At 38.2% G+C, this 22,069-nt stretch overlaps 1 protein-coding gene across 5 annotated transcripts in view; it reads right to left on the bottom strand.

Annotated features, from left to right (window-relative positions):
- The window catches only part of LOC117298554 (diacylglycerol kinase delta-like), a 71,537-nt gene that overhangs the window by 37,496 nt on the left and 11,972 nt on the right, over positions 1–22,069 (bottom strand). For 3 of the 5 annotated variants that reach the window (XM_033781869.1, XM_033781871.1, XM_033781872.1), the window contains exons 2-4: positions 17,176–17,238; positions 15,058–15,138; positions 12,559–12,663 (exon numbers count right to left, since the gene is read on the bottom strand). In XM_033781869.1, coding sequence (XP_033637760.1) covers positions 12,559–12,663; positions 15,058–15,138; positions 17,176–17,238 — 249 coding nt within the window. Of the gene's footprint in view, positions 1–1,157; positions 1,273–7,535; positions 7,733–12,558; positions 12,664–15,057; positions 15,139–17,175; positions 17,239–22,069 lie in introns of those variants that run through there. The other 2 variants (XM_033781873.1, XM_033781874.1) reach the window with 2 other exon arrangements.

The following is a 22,069-nucleotide window of genomic DNA, read 5'->3' as shown; positions in this document are numbered from 1 at the left end:
ACCCAACTCATACAGACTGTCTCTATCGTAAATCACTGATCAATCCTCTTAAATACATAATTGAGAACGCACTCTGGACAGATTGCAGAACAAAAACAAAACAAAATTCAAAACAAAAGAGAAGCAACGCTACCTGAAATTTTTACTTAAAGGCAGTGGACACTATTGGTAATTGTAAAAGACTAGCCTTCACAGTTGGTGTATCTCAACATATGCATAAAATAACAAACCTGTGAAAATTTGAGCTCACTCGGTCATCGAAGTTGCGAGATAATAATGAAAGAAAAATAACCCTTGTCACACGAAGTTGTGTGTGTTTAGATGGTTGATTTCGAGACCTCACGTTCTAAACCTGAGGTCTCGAAATCAAATTCGTGGAAAATTACTTCTTTCTCGAAAACTATGGCACTTCAGAGGGAGCCGTTCATCACAGTGTTTTATACCATCAACCTCTCCCCATTACTTGTCACCAAGAAAGGTTTTATGCCAATAATTATTTTGAGTAATTACCAATAGTGTCCACTATCGTACTACTGGCAGTATCTCATTAATATATCCACACCATTCAGAATAATCTTCCAGACAGATCCCTTTTAAAAAAGGAGTGGACAAAAGGGTTACAAACCAAATTATAATAATAACAATAATAATAACTGTGTTTATAGAGCGCCTTAACCAAAGGATACAAAGCGCTAGGGAGAATGCAACCAAAAACCCAAAAGAGAATAATGAATAATGAGCATAAATACATTTAGTGACAGAATCAAAAACACATTAGATGGGACGAATAAACAGATGTGTTTTTAAGAGTCATTTAAACTGTTATACAGAAGATTAGCTTTCCGGATATCCTTTGGAGTGAGTTCCAGTTGCGGGGACCAGCGACGGAAAAAGCACGGTCTCCAAACTTCCTTGAGAATCGAGGTACCACCAGATTGCTTTGTTGCAAATACTTTCGTAAATATTTTTTTACCAATGAAAAATAATGCATTATTCTTAAACCCTACCTCAAAACAAGGGTTTGAATAATTAGTTTTTCAAATAAAAAAAACATACAATTTTATGCCATTTATTTTACATACAAAGTACAGGTATGAAAAAAATGCTGTCGAAAAACCAAAACAAAACATACAAAAACCAAAGCAAAACAACCCTACCTCCATTTGTACGAAACCAAAGGGTTAATCGTACTGCCAGTATCTCATTAAGGTATCCAAAGCACACAGAATAATCTTCCAGATAGAAAGCCTTCAAAGGTGGACTCGAGCTAACACACAATGACATGAACCGCTAGAAACGGCATCTAATCAAATGACAGACGCTAGCTTTCTTTGATCGCGACAAAGCACGTCTCTTCCAAACTTGCAAGCACCGACGTGACTGCCACAAATAACCCGGCAAATTTCCCACACAGATTTTTTTCCCCTGCTACTTCTTCGAGAGACAATTTTGTAATATGCATGTGGATCGATATGCAAGTCGCCTCCTGGGCTAAGGTATCCCACTCGCGAAGGTGCCTGACGTCACGTCTTGGTTATTTAATCAGCGTTTGTTAGCAAGTGGGGTACACGTTACATCGTCAGGCAAACAATGCAGCTTCCTGTTAATTCCACTGGCTGTCATTTCCATTCTGTTGTATTGCTTTTTGTTCTTTTCTCAATGCACTGCTAATTGGTTGCCTACTTGTTAAATGCACTCATCATTATTCTTTAATTAACTGAGCTTTTTCGCTCGTTAAAATTCAATTCTGTTTTTTTCTTAATTAGTAGAGATTGCCTGGGTGTTCCAATGTGAGTTGTGACATTTTGTAATGACAGGTTTCAGTTTTTTTCCTCCAGTAATAATGTCCTTCAAGCGATTGTAAGATCAGTTACAAGCCATCGGGAATTGTTTCCCTTTTCCAAAATTGGAAAACTTATTCAAACTGAATCATTTGTTTTAGATAATTTTTTTATTTCATATTATTTTCGATACCAATGTTTGGTTGTTGCTTAGCTTTTGTCTCGTAATGCCTTGCTCATACTTCCTGCGCAAGCCAATTTGACGTCACAGCTCTCTTTTTGCTAACACTCTTTCGCAGGTGTTCAGCACAGTTGAACTCTTCCCATTTGTTTGCTGCAAACTTGTGACGTCAATATCGCATCACATTCGCATGAAGTATGAATTGGGCTTACCTCTGTTTTGCCTCCTTAGGTGGTAAATCTGTTAACGTTTGCTCTAATGACTTCTCATTAGAAGATAAAAGATGCCACTCTACAACTTCTGAGCAATCATTTCGCTCAGGCGATTTATCATCAATTCAGCACTTCTCCTGAAGACGAGCAGAGTATAGTGTTCGAAACATCGAGACCAAACCGGCTCTTTTCAGAGCTACCACTACTTCGAAAGAGTTTTTTTTTTTTTTTTCTTCTTTTTTTTCCCATGGTTGTACCCGCAAGTTTACTATTAATATTTGTATTTATGGTTGCTCTAATTCTGCACTATTTGGAAATAAAATCTCTCCTCCTATATTTGTTTAAAAGATTGCTCTTTGCATCCTATAAATATATGTTGTTCTATTTTAAACAAGTTTATTTCATGGAGACTGAACATAGAATCTGTTTTCTTCCTTCACGGTTGTTTGGTTCAAGACAACAAAATAGAAGTGCTGATTTTCAAGTCAATAAATGTAAACAATTAGCAAACCAAATGTTTTTTCTCTATCCTGAACATTTTCCTGTGTGGCTTTTTTTTTTTGACTAAAAAAAATTACCCAATAATTTCTTAAGGCTCAACATTATTATTAAACGTAAATTTACTTTTTCCAACGAAATAGTTCTGTACGGAAATGGTTTTGTACAAATGCTGTCACCAAACTCCAAGTCATGATTTGTAAGCCACATCTGTGTACATGGAAATTTCCAATACAAGTTTTCTTCACTTGAAAAATTTTCTGTTTTGCAAGTTAGTTCACAAAATCGTTGTGAAAAATGATAACATTATAATATATAGTGGGACAGATACCAGAAATATTTGGGGAAACGAAACCTTTGATTAACAAACATGGAATCTGGCATACAGTAAGAGTGTGTCACAAGAAAGATATTTGGCTGCAGGGCCATCGCAGATTTGTTATTTGAAAAATGATTAAGGTACAAATGTAGAACTAGTAATTTTCAAAATTGTCAACATTTTCAGAATGGCTGCCATCATGGCTTATTATTCAACTATTTTGTTTTTGGTTTGGATGCTGTTACTAATGAGCTTACAGATTGAATTTTGGGAGGGGGGATAATTACTAATTTTAAATTTTGTTTTTGCTGTGGAGGTTTGTTGAGATAACCACATTGCAGTGACTTAACAAGATTTTAGATCAACATCCAGTGGGCGGCTGAAGTCAAAAATAAATGCATTAAAGATGAGTTTCTTGATCTCAATGAACTTATGCAAGAACATTGGGTGACATTTACCCAGCGATGTTCAACTGTACTTTAATCCTTTTCAGGTTGTTAAAGGCACTGGACACTATTGGTAATTCCTTTAAAAAAAAATTATTAGCATAAAAATTCACTTGGTAATGGACAATGGAGAGCTGTTGATGGTGTAAAACTTTGTGAGAAACGGCTCCCTCTGAAGAGACGTAGTTTTTGATAAAGAAATAATTTCTCACTAAAATATTTTAAATGTGCGACAAGAATGTTTTTTCTTTCATTATTATCTCGCAACTTCAACCAATTGAGTTCAAATTTTCACAGGTTTGCTATTTTATGTGTATGTTGGGTTACACCAAGTGACAATACTGGTCTTTGACAATACCAAAGGTGTCCAGTGCCTTTAAGTGATATTTACCCAGTGATGTTTACCCGCACTATAATCCCCTTTCAGATTGTTAAGTGTAGGCGTACGTAATACCATAAAAATGACCAGCAACGTTACTGTATGGTAAAAATTCCCACCCACTTCATAAGCCATGTTTTGCGTAAACAAGCATAGAATACTAATTGCGTCTAATGAATGCCACGTTTTGTTCTGCAGGACGGCAGTATGATCAAAGGTTATATTGACCAAGGATGAAAATTATGGCAGTGACTCCCTCTCTCACTCTCTCCCACCCATCATTCGGGTGGCACGGTTGGCTTGTGCGTAAAGTGCTCGCCTCTCACCAAGGTGACCCCGGTTCGATTCCCGGTCGGGGCCATATGTGAGTTGAGTTGTGCGTTGGTTCTCTGCTGTGCCACGAGGGTTTCCCAGACTATCCGGTTTTCCTCCCTTTAGGAAAAAAAACCAAACACTTTCGATCTTGGCTGTGCTCCGTGGTCATAATGGGTTGATGTGGCTGGCAGCTGAATGCGCCCTTGCATGCCTGCTTCTCGAACACGTTGTAGCCGCGTCCTTCGCAATTCAGCTCTTAGCTGCGAGTAAGGATGATTAGCCCCCCAAATTATTATTATCTCTTGGTTTTGGCGACAGAATGTTATCCCCAGCTCTGTCCATAAAAGGTTGATGTGGTAAAGCCCACGTCGCTGTCTGATTCATTGATATTGAATGGTGTAGATGTGACCAAACAACTATTCCGACTCTCTCTATCAATGGGGATTAAAGGCCCGGTCACACAGGCCCCGATAACGAGAACGAAAACGATAAAAATGCACGAACTCGCTTGGTTGAATTGCTCCACGCAGAATACACCCACGCTTATTCACCCAATCGAGGGCGTGCATTTTTATCGTTCTCGTTCTCGTTATCGGGGCCTGTGTGACTGGGCCTTAACAGCTGGTGTAGTCGGGGGAAAAAGCAGGATCAGACCTGTTTCAAGATTCTGCAATTTGAATCCGTTTTAACATCAGGTTAGAATCTATCTTTTGGAAAGGACTCTATCTTTTGGAAAATGAGAGCATTATAACCTTGGAGCCCTTCATGTACCCCAAAACTTTCCATCTTTTTTTTTTCTCTCATTCTGAGTCTGGGTTTGGGATGGTGGTAGTGGAGCTGTGTATTAAGAGAGTTGTGACCTCTCGCAATTTTAAACCATTTTCTGTGTGTCCCCCCACCCCCCACCCCCCTCAACTCTCCCCCCCCCCCAAACCCCGCCTCCCGAAAACACTGCATATGCGCACACAGAGTGCCAGACTAGACTGCACATGTGGTTGTGTCACATTCATTTGGTGCTCAATATTGGCCAGTACTCCCCCTAGTGCTTCTTTATTGTGTAACTAGAATCTCAGGAATTCTTTATAGAGGATTTTAGGGGAGGGGGTTTACTTCTATACAAGAGGAAGAAAGTATGTTAAAGTCAAGGTGCGCGTTCAGTAGCCATGTTACTAACGACAACTGGTTCCTCCAAGTCACAAGTCCGCCAATACACAGCTGTGGGTGTAGGTAACCATGACAGCTGGGTTACCATGGTAGTTCACCCCAGGGATTGTCTGTCCATCGGCCTCGTGCTTTGACGTTGAGTCACTGGGATGGAATGACTTGGGGGCAGTGACTGATGAGGAACCATGGTCGCAAAACCATCAAGGAAGCTGTGACTGAGGAATGAGTGTTGGGCGGGAATGGCTGATCTTAAAGACACTGGACACCTTTTGTAATTGTCAAAGGCCAGTAATCTCACTTGGTGTATCCCAACATAAAAACGAACCTGTGGAAAATTTGGACTCAATTGGTCATCAAAGTTGCAAGAGTATGATGAAAGAAAAGGAAAAAAAACTTGCTGCACAAATTTTTTCGCTTTCAGATGCCTAAAAAGGGGCTTCAGGACTGAAGTCTTTTAACTTTTGAGTGAGAAATTACCTCCTTCTCAAAAACTATGTATCTTCGGAGGGAGTTTTTTCTCACAATTTTTTTGAACTTAGCAGCTTTCTATTGCTTGTTACCAAGTCAGTTTTATGCTTACAATTATTTTGAGTAATTATTACAAATAGTGTAAAGCGCCTTTAAAAACATCAAAGAATCTGTGAGGATTGCTGAACGAGAATGGCTGATTCTTAAAGACATCAATCTGGGTCGAATTGTTCTCTGTAAACGGAGTTAGGTGAACTCTAACACCCAACATTTTTCAAATACTCTTAAACATGATTCGATTAACGTGAGATGTACAATTTTATTTCATTTGGCAAAATGAAACGCATGTCGTTGATAGCACTTGTACTTGTCATTATCTATTTTATATTTTTTTGTGTCTGAATATTTATCTTGCAATTCACAATCATTTCCCTTGGATACAAATATCTCAAACTTGTGACTTTTCTTTTCAATATAATAAACTTGCATATTTGGGCTATCAACTGCTTTTCATTTTGCTGTTAAGCGCCTTGAGGAATTTTTTATTCATACTGCGCTATATAAATACTGTTTTATTATTGTTATTAATTAATTAATTTATGAGAGTGAAGACTCCAACAATTTGTGATTTTTCCTGCAATTTTGTAAAAAGTGTAATAAAATATGGTTGGGATGATTTTTGTTAGCTATTGACATTTTTTATATATGAAGTGAATTTAATTAATTAACGAGCACCAATTGTTTTTTCGTAATTTGTTTAATGGATGGTTTTTTTAATCTGTTTTTTTTTTTTTTTTGTCTTTCTACATATTTGTACTATTGATTAATGTTTACCTGTGTACTATGTTTATTGTTTACTTAGGATGCAACATTCGAATACCTTATTTTTTTAATACTTTTTACACACTATTTTCCATTTGTTTTTCTTTATAATTTTGGTGGCAAATTTTATCGATTTTATCAATTTTATTTTAATTCAAATTTGATCAGTCCTTGAGCTGTCTTTAATCAAGTATGTTTTTTCAATTTCAATGCCATGCAATATTATTTGATTTTTCAATAAATACTGAATGCTGAAGTGCCTTGTGTGTCGCTGAGTGACGGATATGAGCACTATATAAGAACCAATAATAATAATAATAGTTATTATCATTATTAAAATGAAAATAACACTTGCACTTGGAGATAGAAGTCTCTCGGTTGCAGCCCCCCGCCTGTGGAACGGCTTGCCTCTCATCCTTCAATCACAACCTGACATTTCTTCATTCGAATCCAATCTCAAAACTTACCTCTTCAGTCAAGCCTACCATTGATTTTTCCCCTGGTCATTCTTTTTAGCGCAGTGAATAGTTTTTTTCTAGATACCAGATTTGTTATTATTATTTTGTTACTTGTCAATCTGATATACTTTTTAGACTGATTATTTATCGCACCGGGCATTTTAAAGCATTTTCCTCTCGCTGATTAAAGCCAAAATACACTAGATATTCTACAGTACCTAAATTTTAATTCAAATTCTTATCTCGATATTAAATATTTTCCACTAGGTAATCTAAGTGGAAATAATTTACATGGATACGCCAAAGATTAACTGCTTCGTGATCAAGGGTTGGTTGGTATTCAATTTGGCGAATTAATTCGACAAGATTGACTCGACAAATTTGTTCCAATTTCACTCAACACTGCTCCGTCGTCAGTTAATGTCACACTATATTTGATTCACGCCGGGAAGGCATCAGATTCTATCTCCAGCATCATCAACAACAACTCACCGTTTTCTCCTCCGAGTCCGAAGCGCAGAACCCATTATTGTTACCCTCCATGACTGACCCTACGAGTAATTTCCTGTCCTCCTGTCCTCTTTGGCTTTATCAGTCCACTTTAAGAATTTAGCGCACTATGATCAGAGGGCTGTTAGCGGAGATTCTTTAGTGTTTGACAGTCTACAGCATGTGAGCCCGACACTTCATATGTGTGTACTTTTTTATTATACGAGGACATTTGGGGGAAGATCGTATATATGGGACAGTCTACTTTTTAAGCAGGGGGGTGAGATGAGTTTATTTCAATGAGGGGGGTGGGGGGTGATGAGCGAGATCTGATCTTACTATTGGTCAATATTTGTCTGTGAATGAAACAATCTATCACCGATGATCGGATTATTTTGTTTTGATTTGGTTTTGAGGAGTACACTGACCAAAATGCTGAGTTGCGTTCATGTAAACCAGTTGTTGTTTTAAGATCCGCACTTCCAAGAAGTAATTTCTTAAATACTTTTCTTCCTTTAAGATATGGATGTAGAATGGTTTTTGTTAACATGATGCTGATTTATAGGCCAAACTTTCAAGAAAGATGTAATCAAGGTTATATGTGAAACTTCCAGCTGAATACAGTGTCTACATGTTGTGACCGTATTTTCATCAAGAATTTTGAATCCATTGATGCTTTACAGCAAGGCGACGAACAGACACCAAGGAAATTTGAATCTTCGAAACTCACCAATTGCATGGGGAAAAAAACTAAATTTCAAGGGAGAAATGGCAGCTCTTTGGTGTGTTTATTGAGAAGTACAGAACGGGAATTATTTCACTTTTTGAAAACGGGGTATCGTGGCCAAGATACCCAGTTACCCAGTTAATTTGAATAGCATGTAAGAAGGTTTCTGACTGACCTTTCGTTATTAACGTGTCAGCCTTCTGGATGTAATATCAATCTCTATTTCATTCTCCAATTAATACCCTGTGGACCTCATCACATCGGCTCAGTACGATAAGGTCATTAGTGCGGTCAGCATATGTTTCATAAAAGAGGGTTTTGCATACTTTGGAGCTTCTGGTAAATGGAGTACATGTATATTCAGGCCTGTGAGCGGACCCTTTAAAAAAGAGCTGAAACACTACATGATGTAAGAATGATTCCCCCAAAGTCCCATTAAAAGTTAAAATAATCATAACACTGGTTCCTCCCAATTGTTGCGCGGAACATTTCTACAATTTTGGCCATATCTAGCTACTTCTGTCCACCTTCTCAAATTCATAAAATCTCTTTATATAAGGAGCTTCCAACAAGAAAAGTCACTGCACTATTCTCCAAGTTTGGTCCCTGACATTGTCCGCGTCCGTGAACGCAAATCGCTACAGGGAACCTAAGGTCACGTCCTGCGAATTCTGCGCTTACCGCAAAAGTATTTCATGGGTAAGCAGGGAATTTTGGCTCGTGCTAGGCGTTCTCCACGTTACTAGGCATTCTACGCCTACACACCTAGCCTAGAAGTTTGGCAAGCAGAAAATGGAGATCATAAGCGCAGTATTCGGCGGTAAGCAGAGCCATGAAATTGGGTCACAGACTTGAACAAAACTAGAAATCCCTGACATGCATGGCTGAAACAAACTGAGTAGAAAATACAATGACAGAAATGATTCCATTTGTTTTATAAAATGACAATTGACATGGGCACCAACTAAGGTAGCTCAAGTTGCACGTTTTCAACTGTCCCCCCCCCCCCCTGGTCTCAAGCCGAGTCACCAAAGTCCCAGGGATAAGCCTGACTGCAAGTCACTAAGACCATGTTAAATTCACAAGCAAAATGGATGAGAGGCCAGCCTTGAGTATGAGACTAAGCCTCAAGTCTACTGGGACTGCCCAGAGTAAAGAACAACCTTGCTGCACTGGCGTCACAAACGATTTTAGGTTTCTTTCCAAAAAAAATCTGGGCCAAAGCACTAAGAGATAGAAATCATGTAAGGTGTTCGTTGTCAACAGTTTGTCCTTGTCAGGCGTAGAATTTTTTGGCTTCTGATGGAATTTGATAACGTTTTGCAATTTTGTAACCTGCAATATGGGCAGATGGTGCAGTCAACTTTTGTTTATTTGACATCACTTTCCATAGATGCTTAAAGCCATTGGACACTTGCGGTAAACAGTATTGTCCAAGGCCCACACTTTGTGTATCACAACATCTATATAAAATAACAAACCTGTGAAATGTTTTCTCAAAAAGTAAAGCATTTCATGGAATAATATTTCAAGAGAAGTCTTTCACCATTACCTTCTGTAAACTCTGTAAGTTATTTGTAAATCTGTGAACTATTTTTTTTGTTTTCTTTTTTTTTTTCTGTACTGAAAGTGTATAATGGCTTTAATATAGTGCAACCAATTAATTTGTTAGAATTTACTCAATACCCAGTACCTATAGTTAGTCTGACTGAGTTCTCCATTAAAGTTAAGAAAACTAAGAAACAATTTTGACAAATCCAACAGGGTCTTATTTCAGAGCTGTTTTCAAATGTCTTTGCTAAGCAAAATATTTAGCAGGGCACTGGCCACATCAATACAAACTAACAATGGTGCATGTACATGTATTTCGCCAGTAACCTGTGTCTCTCTAAGCAAGATTGTTCTGTGCTAACACATATCTGTGCTTAGCAGCTTCATGAAATTTGGTTTAAAGTGTTTGGGTACTTTATGTACAGCATAAAACATGAAGTCCACACATTTACATTACACACAAATTGAAGATAATGATGGTAGACTAGCTTCCCTTTAAATATTACTTGATGGTGTGCTGTAGTTTTTGAGAAATCAGTAAAACAATGTCACACAAAAAATATTTTTTAAAAATCGTCTCAGACGAAAATGATTGTGGTATGTACAACGTATTTACGTGGCTCTATTACACATTTTCATTCACGAGCAGGGATTCATGTCATGGCCGAAAACTTGATCTACATAAAGTTATCAAAACCCTTTACTTAAAAACTAAAAAAAACAAGACATTTTTCCTCTCCTTCCAAGATTGAAAATTGAAGGGATTTACGTCATATACTTTCCTTGAACTCAAGAACGTTAAATGGAAATAAGGAAAACAGAAACATTGAAGTACAAAGGAAAAGCAGGTAATGAGAGCACAGGGGACTATGGGGCTTGAGGGAAAACAAAACGGGTAATGGCTTTAGTAGCCGAGTGTTGTACGTCATAGCGTGGAGCTGAAGGTTCTACCAAGCTCTTAGGTCTTAATTATCATCTCTATGGGATATTCTAATGGGAAAATTTGAAAACTGAGAAAATGGGAAAATGTTGATTATTATTATTTTTATTTTTTAGGAGAGGGTAAAATGAGACTTTCGAGATTTGATTGGAGAAATGTTGGGAGGATCTGATTATTTTTGTTTCTTCAAGTTGATTGAGTTGATGTAAACTTGGGGGTGTGGGCCGTGGGAGGAAGGGGGTGGAGATACATAGTGTTTCAAATAAGCCTACAGAGCACTTGTGACCTTTTGTACAAAACAATTGTGTTGACATACATTGTGTATACTGTTTGAATACAAAGTTCAACCATCGTAGCAATCTTTGAAGGATTTCTTCAAGATTTACCAGATGCTAGTGATGAGAATTTGCCCTCTCAGCATTATATTACACTGCAAAACTCTTCTTCTCCATATGTTGAAATTAAATTACTGTCTCTTTTCTTGGGACAATTAGAAGCAAGGCAACCGTGGGGTAGCAAACGCTTTAATTAGAAAAACAGTCGGAACTAAAAAAAAAATCAAATATCTGTTTACACCGATGCCATAACAAAAAATTGGCATGACTTCGGAAGCACTTAGAATTCATTGCTTTATCACATGTGGTGTTTCTGATCAGCAGAGTGTTGTGTTCAAATCCCGATTATTGCTTTTGTATCCTTGAGCAAGATACTATTATGAATGCACGTTTCATACTCAATGAATAATTCATATACAAAAAAACGCAAACCAGTTGTAAAAGGCTCTCGTGGCTTTGCCACTTGACTCGCGTACGTGGTCTTCACTTCCAGTCGCTTGGGATCGCAGCTCTACAAAGCCAATCCAAGCCACAAAAGCCTTGACAAAAGGCTAGCTTTTACAGAGTTTTTAAGGCTATTACAAACAATCTCACTATTTTTCTGAGGCCCCAAAATTGGAAATCAGTCAAAAGTAGGAACACTATCTTGTCTGATAATACTTCAAGGCTGTTGACCAATCAGGATTGAGGATTTACAGACGCAGGCAGACAAACCAAATTGATCTTCTTTATCCCTGTAGGAGATAAGCCACTTATTTGTTCAAGGCACTGAAAGAAGTTGTTTTTCTAATTGGCTTTAGAGGGAAAGTATACGCATACCTTTGGTAATCACTCTCACAACTAATGCCAATAACAACTCTTTCTAAATTATAAAGCATTTTGAGAGACATTTCACCTCGAAGTAATGTTTTTATGTAGTAAAAAAAAATCAATTTTATGCCCAAAATTTGAATCTGAGAAGTGCTACTGTCGGTAAGACTTCTCAGATTATGTATTCTTATAAGGGATAATTCTTCCTGCATGGACATAAGTGCTCCAGATTTTCCGTGATATCTCAAAAACTTGACAACCTTTAACAACCTTTGCAAAAAAATATAAAACACTCAAATGTTTCAAGAACCAAAGGTATGCTTTCTCTTTAAAGTAAGACACAGGAGAGGTATGAATGTAGACTTGTGGACAAGTCGTTAATGGTCCCATGCCGTGAGATAGTCGAGTTGTGGCGGTGCTCGCTTAAGATCACTGCTCTCGCATGATCTGCTGATTGCCCGACCGCTATTCCCAAATCAAGGGAGCAATCACGGGAGCAATCACGAGAGCAATCACGAAAGCAATCACGAGAGCAATCACGAGAGCAATCACGGGGCCAGCAGTCTCGGAGAGTCGGAGCACTATCACCGCGACAAACATTTAACGACTTGTCCACAAGTCTAGTATGAATGAGAAAGTACTTCTAAAGAAAAACATCCTTACCTCGTAAAACTCTCTATTAGCGACAGACTTGAAGGCACTAATCCACTCCTCCATATCCTTCCGTGTATCAGTGCAGAGGATCAGCGTTCGGAATGGAGTAATCACCTGAGAATTAAGAAAGCAAACGTCAAACACGGTCAGCGTATCAGACTTAGAGAGAGAGGAGGAAAAGTACATCAATGTTTTCAAACACGGTCAGCGTATCAGCCTGAGAGAGAGGAAAAGTACACTGATGTTTACGCTGGGGCTGTATTTTGTTCATCGAGCTATTCTGGGAAGCAGGATGAAAGGAGGAGAGATTCTGAATGATTTGGAATGGGGCATGTGGTCTTCTCGCAATGTTGTTTTTGATTTGGAATAGGGCATGTGATCTTCCTGAAAATTTTGTTTTTGTGTACATCAAAATTGCCACTGTCGAAATGCTTTTCAATGGGGAGTTCTTGTTCTTCTTAATCAATTCAAAAAAGGGAATCCTTTCAAAAATAAATTGTTTGAGATTGACAATTTTGATGTACAGAACCAAACAGGAATTGCGACCAGGACGGAGTTTCCGTTTTCCGTCCCGATTGCTCTGGCTTTTCTTTTCCAGTCTGACGCACACCAACCCGAAATGGGAAGGAAATTTGAAGTTATGTGTAGCGCAGGTTAGCCATCATTTTCACCAGAGCGTGGGTTTGAGTACCGATCATAGCACTTGTGTTCTTGAGCAATATAAATTGCGAGCTACAGTGATTCATTGTACTTATAAGGCACCCTTGGTTTCATTATCATACAGGCCGATCCGACGCGCACCGGGCGCGCAAGTGTTTAGCACCGCGCGCCATTGCTGGGGTGCACATGTGCCAAGTTTTCTGCACAAAGACATGAGGAAATCATGTTTCTTGTTACTCTTTATGTAAATTAAATGTTTTCCTCAACGAATAACACAATTTCCTTAACAGGACATCATGATATACCAATGTAGATCACTGACCACAAATATTTGCAACAAAATATAAGCCGAATCATCTTGAAAAAGGTGCTTGTCTTAGGCGAGTTAGGGGTCAAAGACGTGGAAACTGAATAAAAGTAGCTAAAATGCGGTACATCGGCAAAGAATTTTGTCAGAATTTCAGTATTTTACTTTCTCCTTCATTTAAAAAATTTATCAAGTATGTAGTACGTTGTTATATCAAGCAGCCATATCAAGGAAATTTCATAGATTATTGAGGAAGACATTCAATTCCCATAAAAAGTGAAAAGGAAAACGATTTACTCGTGTTTTTGTGCACAAAACTAGGCACAATGACACCCCAGCAATGGCGCGCAGGGCATGGCGGCTCCCAGCTCTTGCGCGCCTTGATCGGTCTATAATAAAAAATAAAGTTTCACTAAAAAATATAGCTTCACTTTATACTCTTTCTTGACCAAGGGGTTGCCAGAATTGTGGTGCATCCCAAAATAACAAATCTGTGAATTTATTTAGAGAATAATGAAAGAAAAAACACCCTTGTTGCACACATTTGTTTACTTTCAGATGCCTAAAAATGCAGTTTCTCTCAATGTTTTACAAATGTTTAATACTATCAACAGCTCTCCATTGTTCATTACGAAGTACATTTTCATTCTTACAATTATCTTGAGTAATTACCAAAAGTGTTAAGTGTCTTTAAAACCTGCAAATATCTAGTGAGAGTGTTTTCAAGTCACCTTCAAGAGTAAAATTAATTGGATTAAAACAACGTTACAATGGCATCAGCTTTTAATTAAAGGGAAGGCAACACAATGTACCTTTAGTAATTACTCGAAAAATAAATAAACATAATATAATAAGGTCAATAATGTCGCGCTGACTGCATGTTGCATAAGAGTGTTTTTTGCAGGTTTGTGTGTCCTGCAAAACGAACTGATTAAAGAACCAAACAAGTGTGCAAAAACTGTGCATTATAGACTGCATACCAAATGATTTATTACTGCACGAATAAGGGAATCAATGTGTGGTGAAGAGGTTTTGATAATTTTACCGGGACGAAGTCGAGGTAAATTATCAAGAACCAGGCCTCGGCGGGTTTAAACCACTAGTTGAAAACCGATTCAACACACTTTGATTCCCATTCACAAATACCTTTTCGGTCAAAAAACATCAACACTTTTTGGTCAAAAAGTAAAATAAATGCAAAAATTATAATTGTTCAATGATTTCTTTCAACACAAGACCCCTCCAGCTATGAAATGGTAAGGCCCTCGGGTAAACAACTCCTTATAAGGAGATTGCGGTGCGCGTCGCGCGTATCGCGTGATGTGGCACAACTGTTCCGGCCGTTGCTCCCGACCAATAGGAATGAAGTAAATGTCTTATAAGCACAGGCGCAAACTCGCGTGTCACGCCCATGTTTCAACACTTTTTACTGGTCATTATCAAAGGTTTAAACACCCCCACGTGATGCGCTCTCCACCAATAGGAATAGTGAAACTGTCTAAGGTATTTATGCATCATGAATAAAGATTCCCTTGACTTACCCTGAAACTATTATTGACGTTTTTGGTGCTGCTCTCAGCCACGCTGATCTCTCGTAGGTCAACTTCCTCGAAGATGTGAGACTGAGGGAAGAAAAAAGATACGTAAGAGTCACATTTGCTCTACATTTCATAAGATCGTTGGTTCAAATCCTATCTGAGACGCCCATGTTCCCAGGCCTAATACTTCACAATGTTCACAGAGGCTTGTCCCTGGTTATTGCCTAGGTACCCCTTGAAACATACCTAAAAGACTTAATGTGCATGTCATTTCAGTAGGGCGCCCTCGCTTTGAGGTCAAAAGGCAGTTGTTCATAAGCCTGGGCGACTAGTGAAATTCACTAATTGACTAGTGGGGCCTTAAGTAGTCGCCACAACGCTGCTAGTTGCAACTAGTACTTGTGACGGCACGATTAACTTGAGTAGTTGAAGCACATAGTAGAAGCGACTCAACCTATAAGCAATCAATAATCGCGACTTTGACACTAGTCGCACTAGTTGCCTAGGCTTAGTTGTGCACTGGCCAATCCTGTGTGAAGAGCATATAAATCTGTGCATTTCTATTGTTTCATCATAATTTTACCTCAAAGAAGGCAGCTGGATGACGTCATTACATTATAAGGTCTATAGAAGTATACAATTTCCTCATAAAAGTGTCCTTTACAAAGGAGAACACACCTTGCCCTTTAAAAAACGAAACATTAGGCCTGTTTTCCAATCCCTTTTTTTAGGACTTGACATAGTGTTTTACAACCCTATATTTGTAGATGGTTTGAATGACCAAAATATGTTCAGTAAAAGCAGAGGGAAGGAACCATCTATAGAGCTGCTCAGGCCATGTCGTAAGTGGCAGCTGCGTCTGTTGCTAAGAAGGGATGCTTCAAGAATTCAAATGCGGTAAAGAGGTTTTTAAACTAGTTGTTTAATCACGCTGAGGCTTGGTGCTTGGTAATTTTGTCTAGACGTACTACTTGCAACTGGTTTCCTGTACATGGTTTGTGTTTATTTGTTTGCAGTTTATGGACTGTCATGACTAGGTTACAGTGTTCAATTCTTATCCTTGAAAGTGTAATTGACATTTAGCTGCTCTTTTTACAGATACATGTAGGCTCATTAGGTCTGATTGGAATCAATAGAAATGGTGCAAACCTCCTAGCCCTGCCGTCGATTTCACAAAACTCTTCTTAACTTAAGACTAATCTTAGGACTTAGGGCGAGTCCCAACCCTGCACTGTAGCATGCAGACCTTAAGATTAATCCTAACTCGAGATAAGACGAGTCCTAACTCTTTGTGAAATCGACCCCAGGCACTCACAGCAATTACCGCAGAGCCCTGTGCTCTTGCTGTGGTGCCTTCTGCCAGATTTGAGCACAAACTTCAGTTTCTCAATTCAGCTTCCCCTTCAAGCATGTCAAGCGAGGCTTGAAACAGTTAAACGGAAGTCAAAGATTCTGTTTAACCATTTAGATTTTTGGGAATTTTACCTAGACGTCTGGCAACTGGCTTCCTGTACGTGGTTTGTGTATTTGTTTGTGGTTTGGCCACTGTGACTGTAAAGACTGGGTTAAAGTGTTCTGTTTTTATTCCTTGAAAGTGTATTTGTCATCTGCTCCTTTTACAGATGGGCTTATTAGTTGCGATCGGAAGCGATAGATTTTTGTGGTTGAATAAAGAATTGACTACAGTGGGATTCAAACCAACGACCTCTGGATTAATGTACCAGTGCTCTACCAACTGAGCTATCTAGCCCCATGTTGGCGGTGTCCCTATTTTTTTCAAGATATTTTGTCAATATCTCTGTTCGGGAGTGATAGAAACAATTAAACGGCATGTCTCAACATAACCCCCTCCCTGGCTCTGGCACCCACAGCAATTGCCGCCTATGCTTTTGCTGTGGCGCTCTTTGCAAGAAATTTGTCCAGCGGTATTTTCTGCTTAACATCTTCATGAAGTTGGGCTCTGAAGGCTAGTAAGCCTTTTCCCCTGCTTCTAGTAATAGTACATGTAGCAGCGCTACAAACAAATTTCAGTTGATGCATCCATAGCTGGTAGTTTTAATTTTTTTTTTTTAAGGGTTAGCAGAGGGTTGGGGGAATTTTTTTGCAGTAAAACTTCCTTACTGTGCTTTCTTTGGCGTAATAAAGATTCCTCCCTTTAAGCTTGAAGTACCGCCTCCTCCATCTCTGTAAAATGAGCAATAAAAAATGTATTTGTATTTGATTTTATTTCATTGTAATTCAGCACATCCAATGGTGCAAGCGCCAATGATAGGATGGATAAAAACATTAAATTACACAAAATTGCACAATAAAATTATTTAAACAGACAAGACAAGACAAGACATGATTAAAATGGCGAAAAGACCTTACATCAAAATAGTAAAACACAAGACAATTATAACATTAATAACAGATATTTCAGAACAAATATTGAGAAAATGATGTGGGTTTAGAGACAATCTATGATCTAAGACACACTGGGCAGGTTGGGTTTGAAGTTCCCAGGTCAAAATTGCAGTTGAACCAGTTAACTGGGGTCAACTGGTTCAACTGGATAGTGACCAAACTCGTCCATTTTCCATATTAACCAACTGGTTTGGACTAGGTTTAACTGAGTTCAACTAGGTTGAAATTATAAACCAGTTGGTGTCTGTCCATTTTCCATATTAAACCAACTGGTTTTAACTGTATTTAACTAGTTTATCAACTGGTTTTCAACTAGTTCCAGTTAAACACAGTTAAACTAGGTTCAACTAGAATTTTGACCTGGGTTATCAACGAGGAATGGAGAGTACTCCTACATGCAGCCTCTTCTGATTCCCCAAAAAATATTGACATTTTCTGCTTCAAAACAAAGGACAAGCTGAAAGCTCACTGATTATAAAGTTCATACCAATAGCAACTTATCCACAGAAATATTTTTGTCTGAAATACTACCATGACTACCATAGTCAACAAATGTTCAACAATTCCATAAATTACATCATATAGCAATTATGAGTAAATAAATCCGATTGGGATATAGCTTGACAAAGTTCCTTGCTCTATGATTTGACTACGCCTAAAAGCATTTGTGTATGCTTGGCTTGACTGCTGCAAAAAGTTCATTATTGGTTGAAGCAACAGATAATGAAAATGATCAACAGTGCCCTCTATTGTCCGTAGAAAAAGAAGTTGATGTTCTCCGGCAAAAAGGAAAATTAATGAAGAGCCTAAAGGGAGCCCTCCATTGGTCAAAGACAGGATCACCAATAAACCTAAACAGTGTCCTCTATAGGTTGTAGATTGAAATCTTTATGCCTCATAGCATTTCCATGCCAACATACTAAATAATACAAGTTACAATAAATTGATAACAAAAATAAATAATTTGAGGTTGTAACATACTTTAAAGGGAGGCATATCGTTTGGTAACCACTTTTAAAATTAATGGCAATAAAAACTATTGGTAAGCCTACACGTAGAACAGCTTTCAGTAGTATAAAGCATTTTGAGAAAAAATAATACTTTGAAGTAATGTGGTTTTGTGAAAACATATCCAGTGTTTATGCCAACAAATTTGAATCTGAGAAACTTTACAGGTTATAGTAAACTTGTCAAGAAATACACCGTCAGACAAAACCATGACAATTAATAATAATGGTTTTCTTAGCGATTTGGGAAACATAATTCATTGTTACCCTGGGAAATTTAAAGTGCAACTTGCAAGACAACATTTTAAAGTTTATTAATTTTGGTTTTTACCCATACACCGATGTGTGTTAGCACTGTAAACTCAGTACTGTCCCAGGGTCCTGTGAAAAAATATCACAGGCATGTTACTCGGGTGGGATTCGATCCCACGACCCTTGCAATTCTAGAGCAGTGTCTTACCAACTAGTCTACCGAAATTGCCCGATAGCTAGAGGCAGTTTGAATCCTATGTTTTGGCAGCGGGTACTGCAACGAAGTGATGCTAAATTTGCATCTCTAATATTTTTAAGTTTGCTCATAATTCAGTTAGAGTTTTCACAAAAATGGGAGTACACTGCAATAGCTCCTAATATCTGCATCTTGCAATCAGGAAGATTTTGTACAACAAACAGGGAGACGTTTCAGAATTACAATCAACATAATAGCAAAAAAGTTTCCATTATCAGGAAGATTTTTAAATTGGTTTATTTTCAGGGAACTTTCTGCAGTATCAGAAAGAGTTGGCAGCTACACATTGCAGAGTTTTCTTTAAAGGCAGTGGACACTATTCGTAATTACTCAAAATAATTGTTAGCACAAAACTTTTCTTGGTGATGAGTAATGGGGAGAGGTTTATGGTATAAAACAATTTTGAGAAACGGCTCCCTCTGAAGTGCCATAGTTTTCGAGAAAGAAGTAATTTTCAAGACCTCAGATTTAGAACTTGAGGTCTTGAAATCAACCATCTAAACGCACACAACTTCATGTGACAAGGGTGTTTTTTTCTTTCATTATTATCTCGCAAGTTCCATGACCGATGGAGCTCAAATTTTCACAGGTTTGTTATTTTAATGCATATGTTGAGATATACCAACTGTTAAGGCTAGTCTTTGACAATTACCAATTACCAATTACTGCCTTTAAGACACTGGACACTATTGGTAATTGTCAAAGATCAGTCTTCTCACTTGGTGTATCTCAACATATGCATAAAATAATAAACCTGTGAAAATTTGACCTCAATCGGTCGTCAAGGTTGCAAGATAATAATGAAAGAAAAAACACCCTTGTCACACGAAGTTGTGTGCTTTCAGTTGCTTGCATGATTTCGAGACCTCAAATTCTAAATCTCAGGTCTCAAAATCAAATTCGTGGAAAATTACTTCTTCAGACCCTGCCGTCGATTTCACAAAACTCTTCCTAACTTAAGACTAATCTTAGGACTTAGGACGAGTCCCAACCCTGCACTGTAGCATGCAGACCTTAAGATTAATCCTAAGTTAAGACGAGTTACTTGTCCTAACTCGAGATAAGACGAGTCCTAACTCTTTGTGAAATCGACGGCAGGTACCATTGTGCTATAAACATCCATTCAGAGTCGGTTAAGGGTGTTCACCATCTCATGTAACTACGCAAGAGCTTTCCTATAGTCATGTGACATAGCAACCGTCTCTATAGTCTGAGGAATTCAAATTTAAGTGTAACTTTTGATCAGGGCATGTCATTGTACCAGACATTATTCAAATCTAACACTTAAATTGCTTATTGTACATGTATCTTCCAGTGAGTTTTCAAAATGTATAAAAGAAAACTTTGATATCAGGGTTTCTTTTTTCCTCTGCCAATGTACAGACCCTTCATCATCAGCTGGATCCCATAAATCGGGGCCTGGATTTGTCTATTTGTACACTTCATCTGGAATACCTATACAAAAACTTGTTTTCAAAGCGAAAGACATGTGCAGAACACATCTTCCATATCTGTTAAGTTGTGAAGTAAAGCTCGCCGCAAAATACTTTGCTCGGAAAGAAAAAAAAATTGGTTACAGGATTATGGATTATTGGCCGCAGACGGATTTGCAGTCAAGTCGGTGTGTTTGGGTCTATATGCTTTTAAAGCCATTGGACCCTTTCGGTAAACAGTGTTATCCAATTCCCACACTTTGTGTACCACAACTTCTATATCAATTAACAAACCTGTGAAAATTTAGCCTCAATCGGTCATCGGAGTCGGGAGAAACAACGGTAAACCCCACCCTTGTTTCTGCGCGTTTCGCCGTGTCATGACATGTGTTTAAAATAAATCTGTTATTCTCGTTAACGAGAATTTACATTGTTTTGCTGTTTTCTCAAAAAGTAAAGCATTTCATGGAATAATATTTCAAGAGAAGTCTTTCACCATTGCCTTCTGTAAACCCTGTAAGTTATTTGTAAATCTGTGAACTTTTTTTTTTCTGAACCGAAAGGGTCCAATGGCTTTAAAGGCAAGATCGGTAATCAACAAAACCCCAAAATTAGTTTCAATCTGTAAGACCCATGATTGTATTTATCAGTTCCATTGAGCCACATTTTGTGATTTAAGATTTGAATAATGTCTGGTACAATGACTTGCTTTAGTCACAACTTACCGCTTAATTTGAATTTGAATTCCTCAGACTGTAGAAATCGCTGCTATGTATCATGGTTTGGGGCAAGCTTCTGCATAGTTACGTAGCAGACGACGAACACCCTTTAACAATATTAAGTTTTGTCTGAACTGCCTCTAGCTACCAGGCAATCTCGGTAGTCTAGTTGGTAAGACACTGCTCTAGAATTGCAAGGGTCGTGGGTTCGAATCCCAACCGAGTAATATGCCTGTGATATTTTTTCACAGGACTCTGGAAAGTACTGAGTATACAGTGCTTACACACACCGGTGTATGGCTAAAAACCAAAATTACTATTCTTTATCGGCAATGCAAATTTAACATCTATTATACCCATACACAATTCTGAATGAATGTGTACGGCAAAAAAGTACCAGGGTTTGCTTATCTGGAGGTTGCTATACAAAAGCTTGCCCCGAACTATTTGACATTGCAACTGTCTTTGTACATGTAGCTAAGTCTGATATGGAAAGGTTTGCGGTAACACCATGTAATGACTATCTCTAATGAGTTGGGGTGGTTCTGAAAACAACCAGTATCACTTCGACGTTTCGATCAGTAAGCTCTGATCACTTCTGGAGAAAGAAGACGATCCAGAAGACGATCAGAGCATCTGATCGATATGTTGAGTTGCAACCAACAGTTCTTTTCAGAACCACCCCAACTCATTAGAGATAGTAATTACATGGTGCTATACCGCAAACCGTTCCATATTGTATTTCCACCATGCAAAGTTTCAAATCCTACTTAGCTAAGTCTGAGGAAGTCAAATTTTGGCAGTACCTCTGTGATGGTACCAGACATTATTCAAATCAAAGTTGCAAACCGGCTGGTTGTGAAACGTGTATCTGTTTGAAATACTGTCGTCAGTCACAAATCAAGATAATGAAGACACAGCCAAAACAATCTCTGCTGCTTA

The sequence above is a fragment of the Asterias rubens genome, chromosome 13 (genome assembly GCF_902459465.1).
Source record: "Asterias rubens chromosome 13, eAstRub1.3, whole genome shotgun sequence".
NCBI classification, from domain to species: Eukaryota; Metazoa; Echinodermata; class Asteroidea; order Forcipulatida; family Asteriidae; genus Asterias; species Asterias rubens.
The sequence above is the reverse complement of the archived record's forward strand: the minus strand, read 5'-3'. Positions and strand labels throughout refer to the sequence as shown.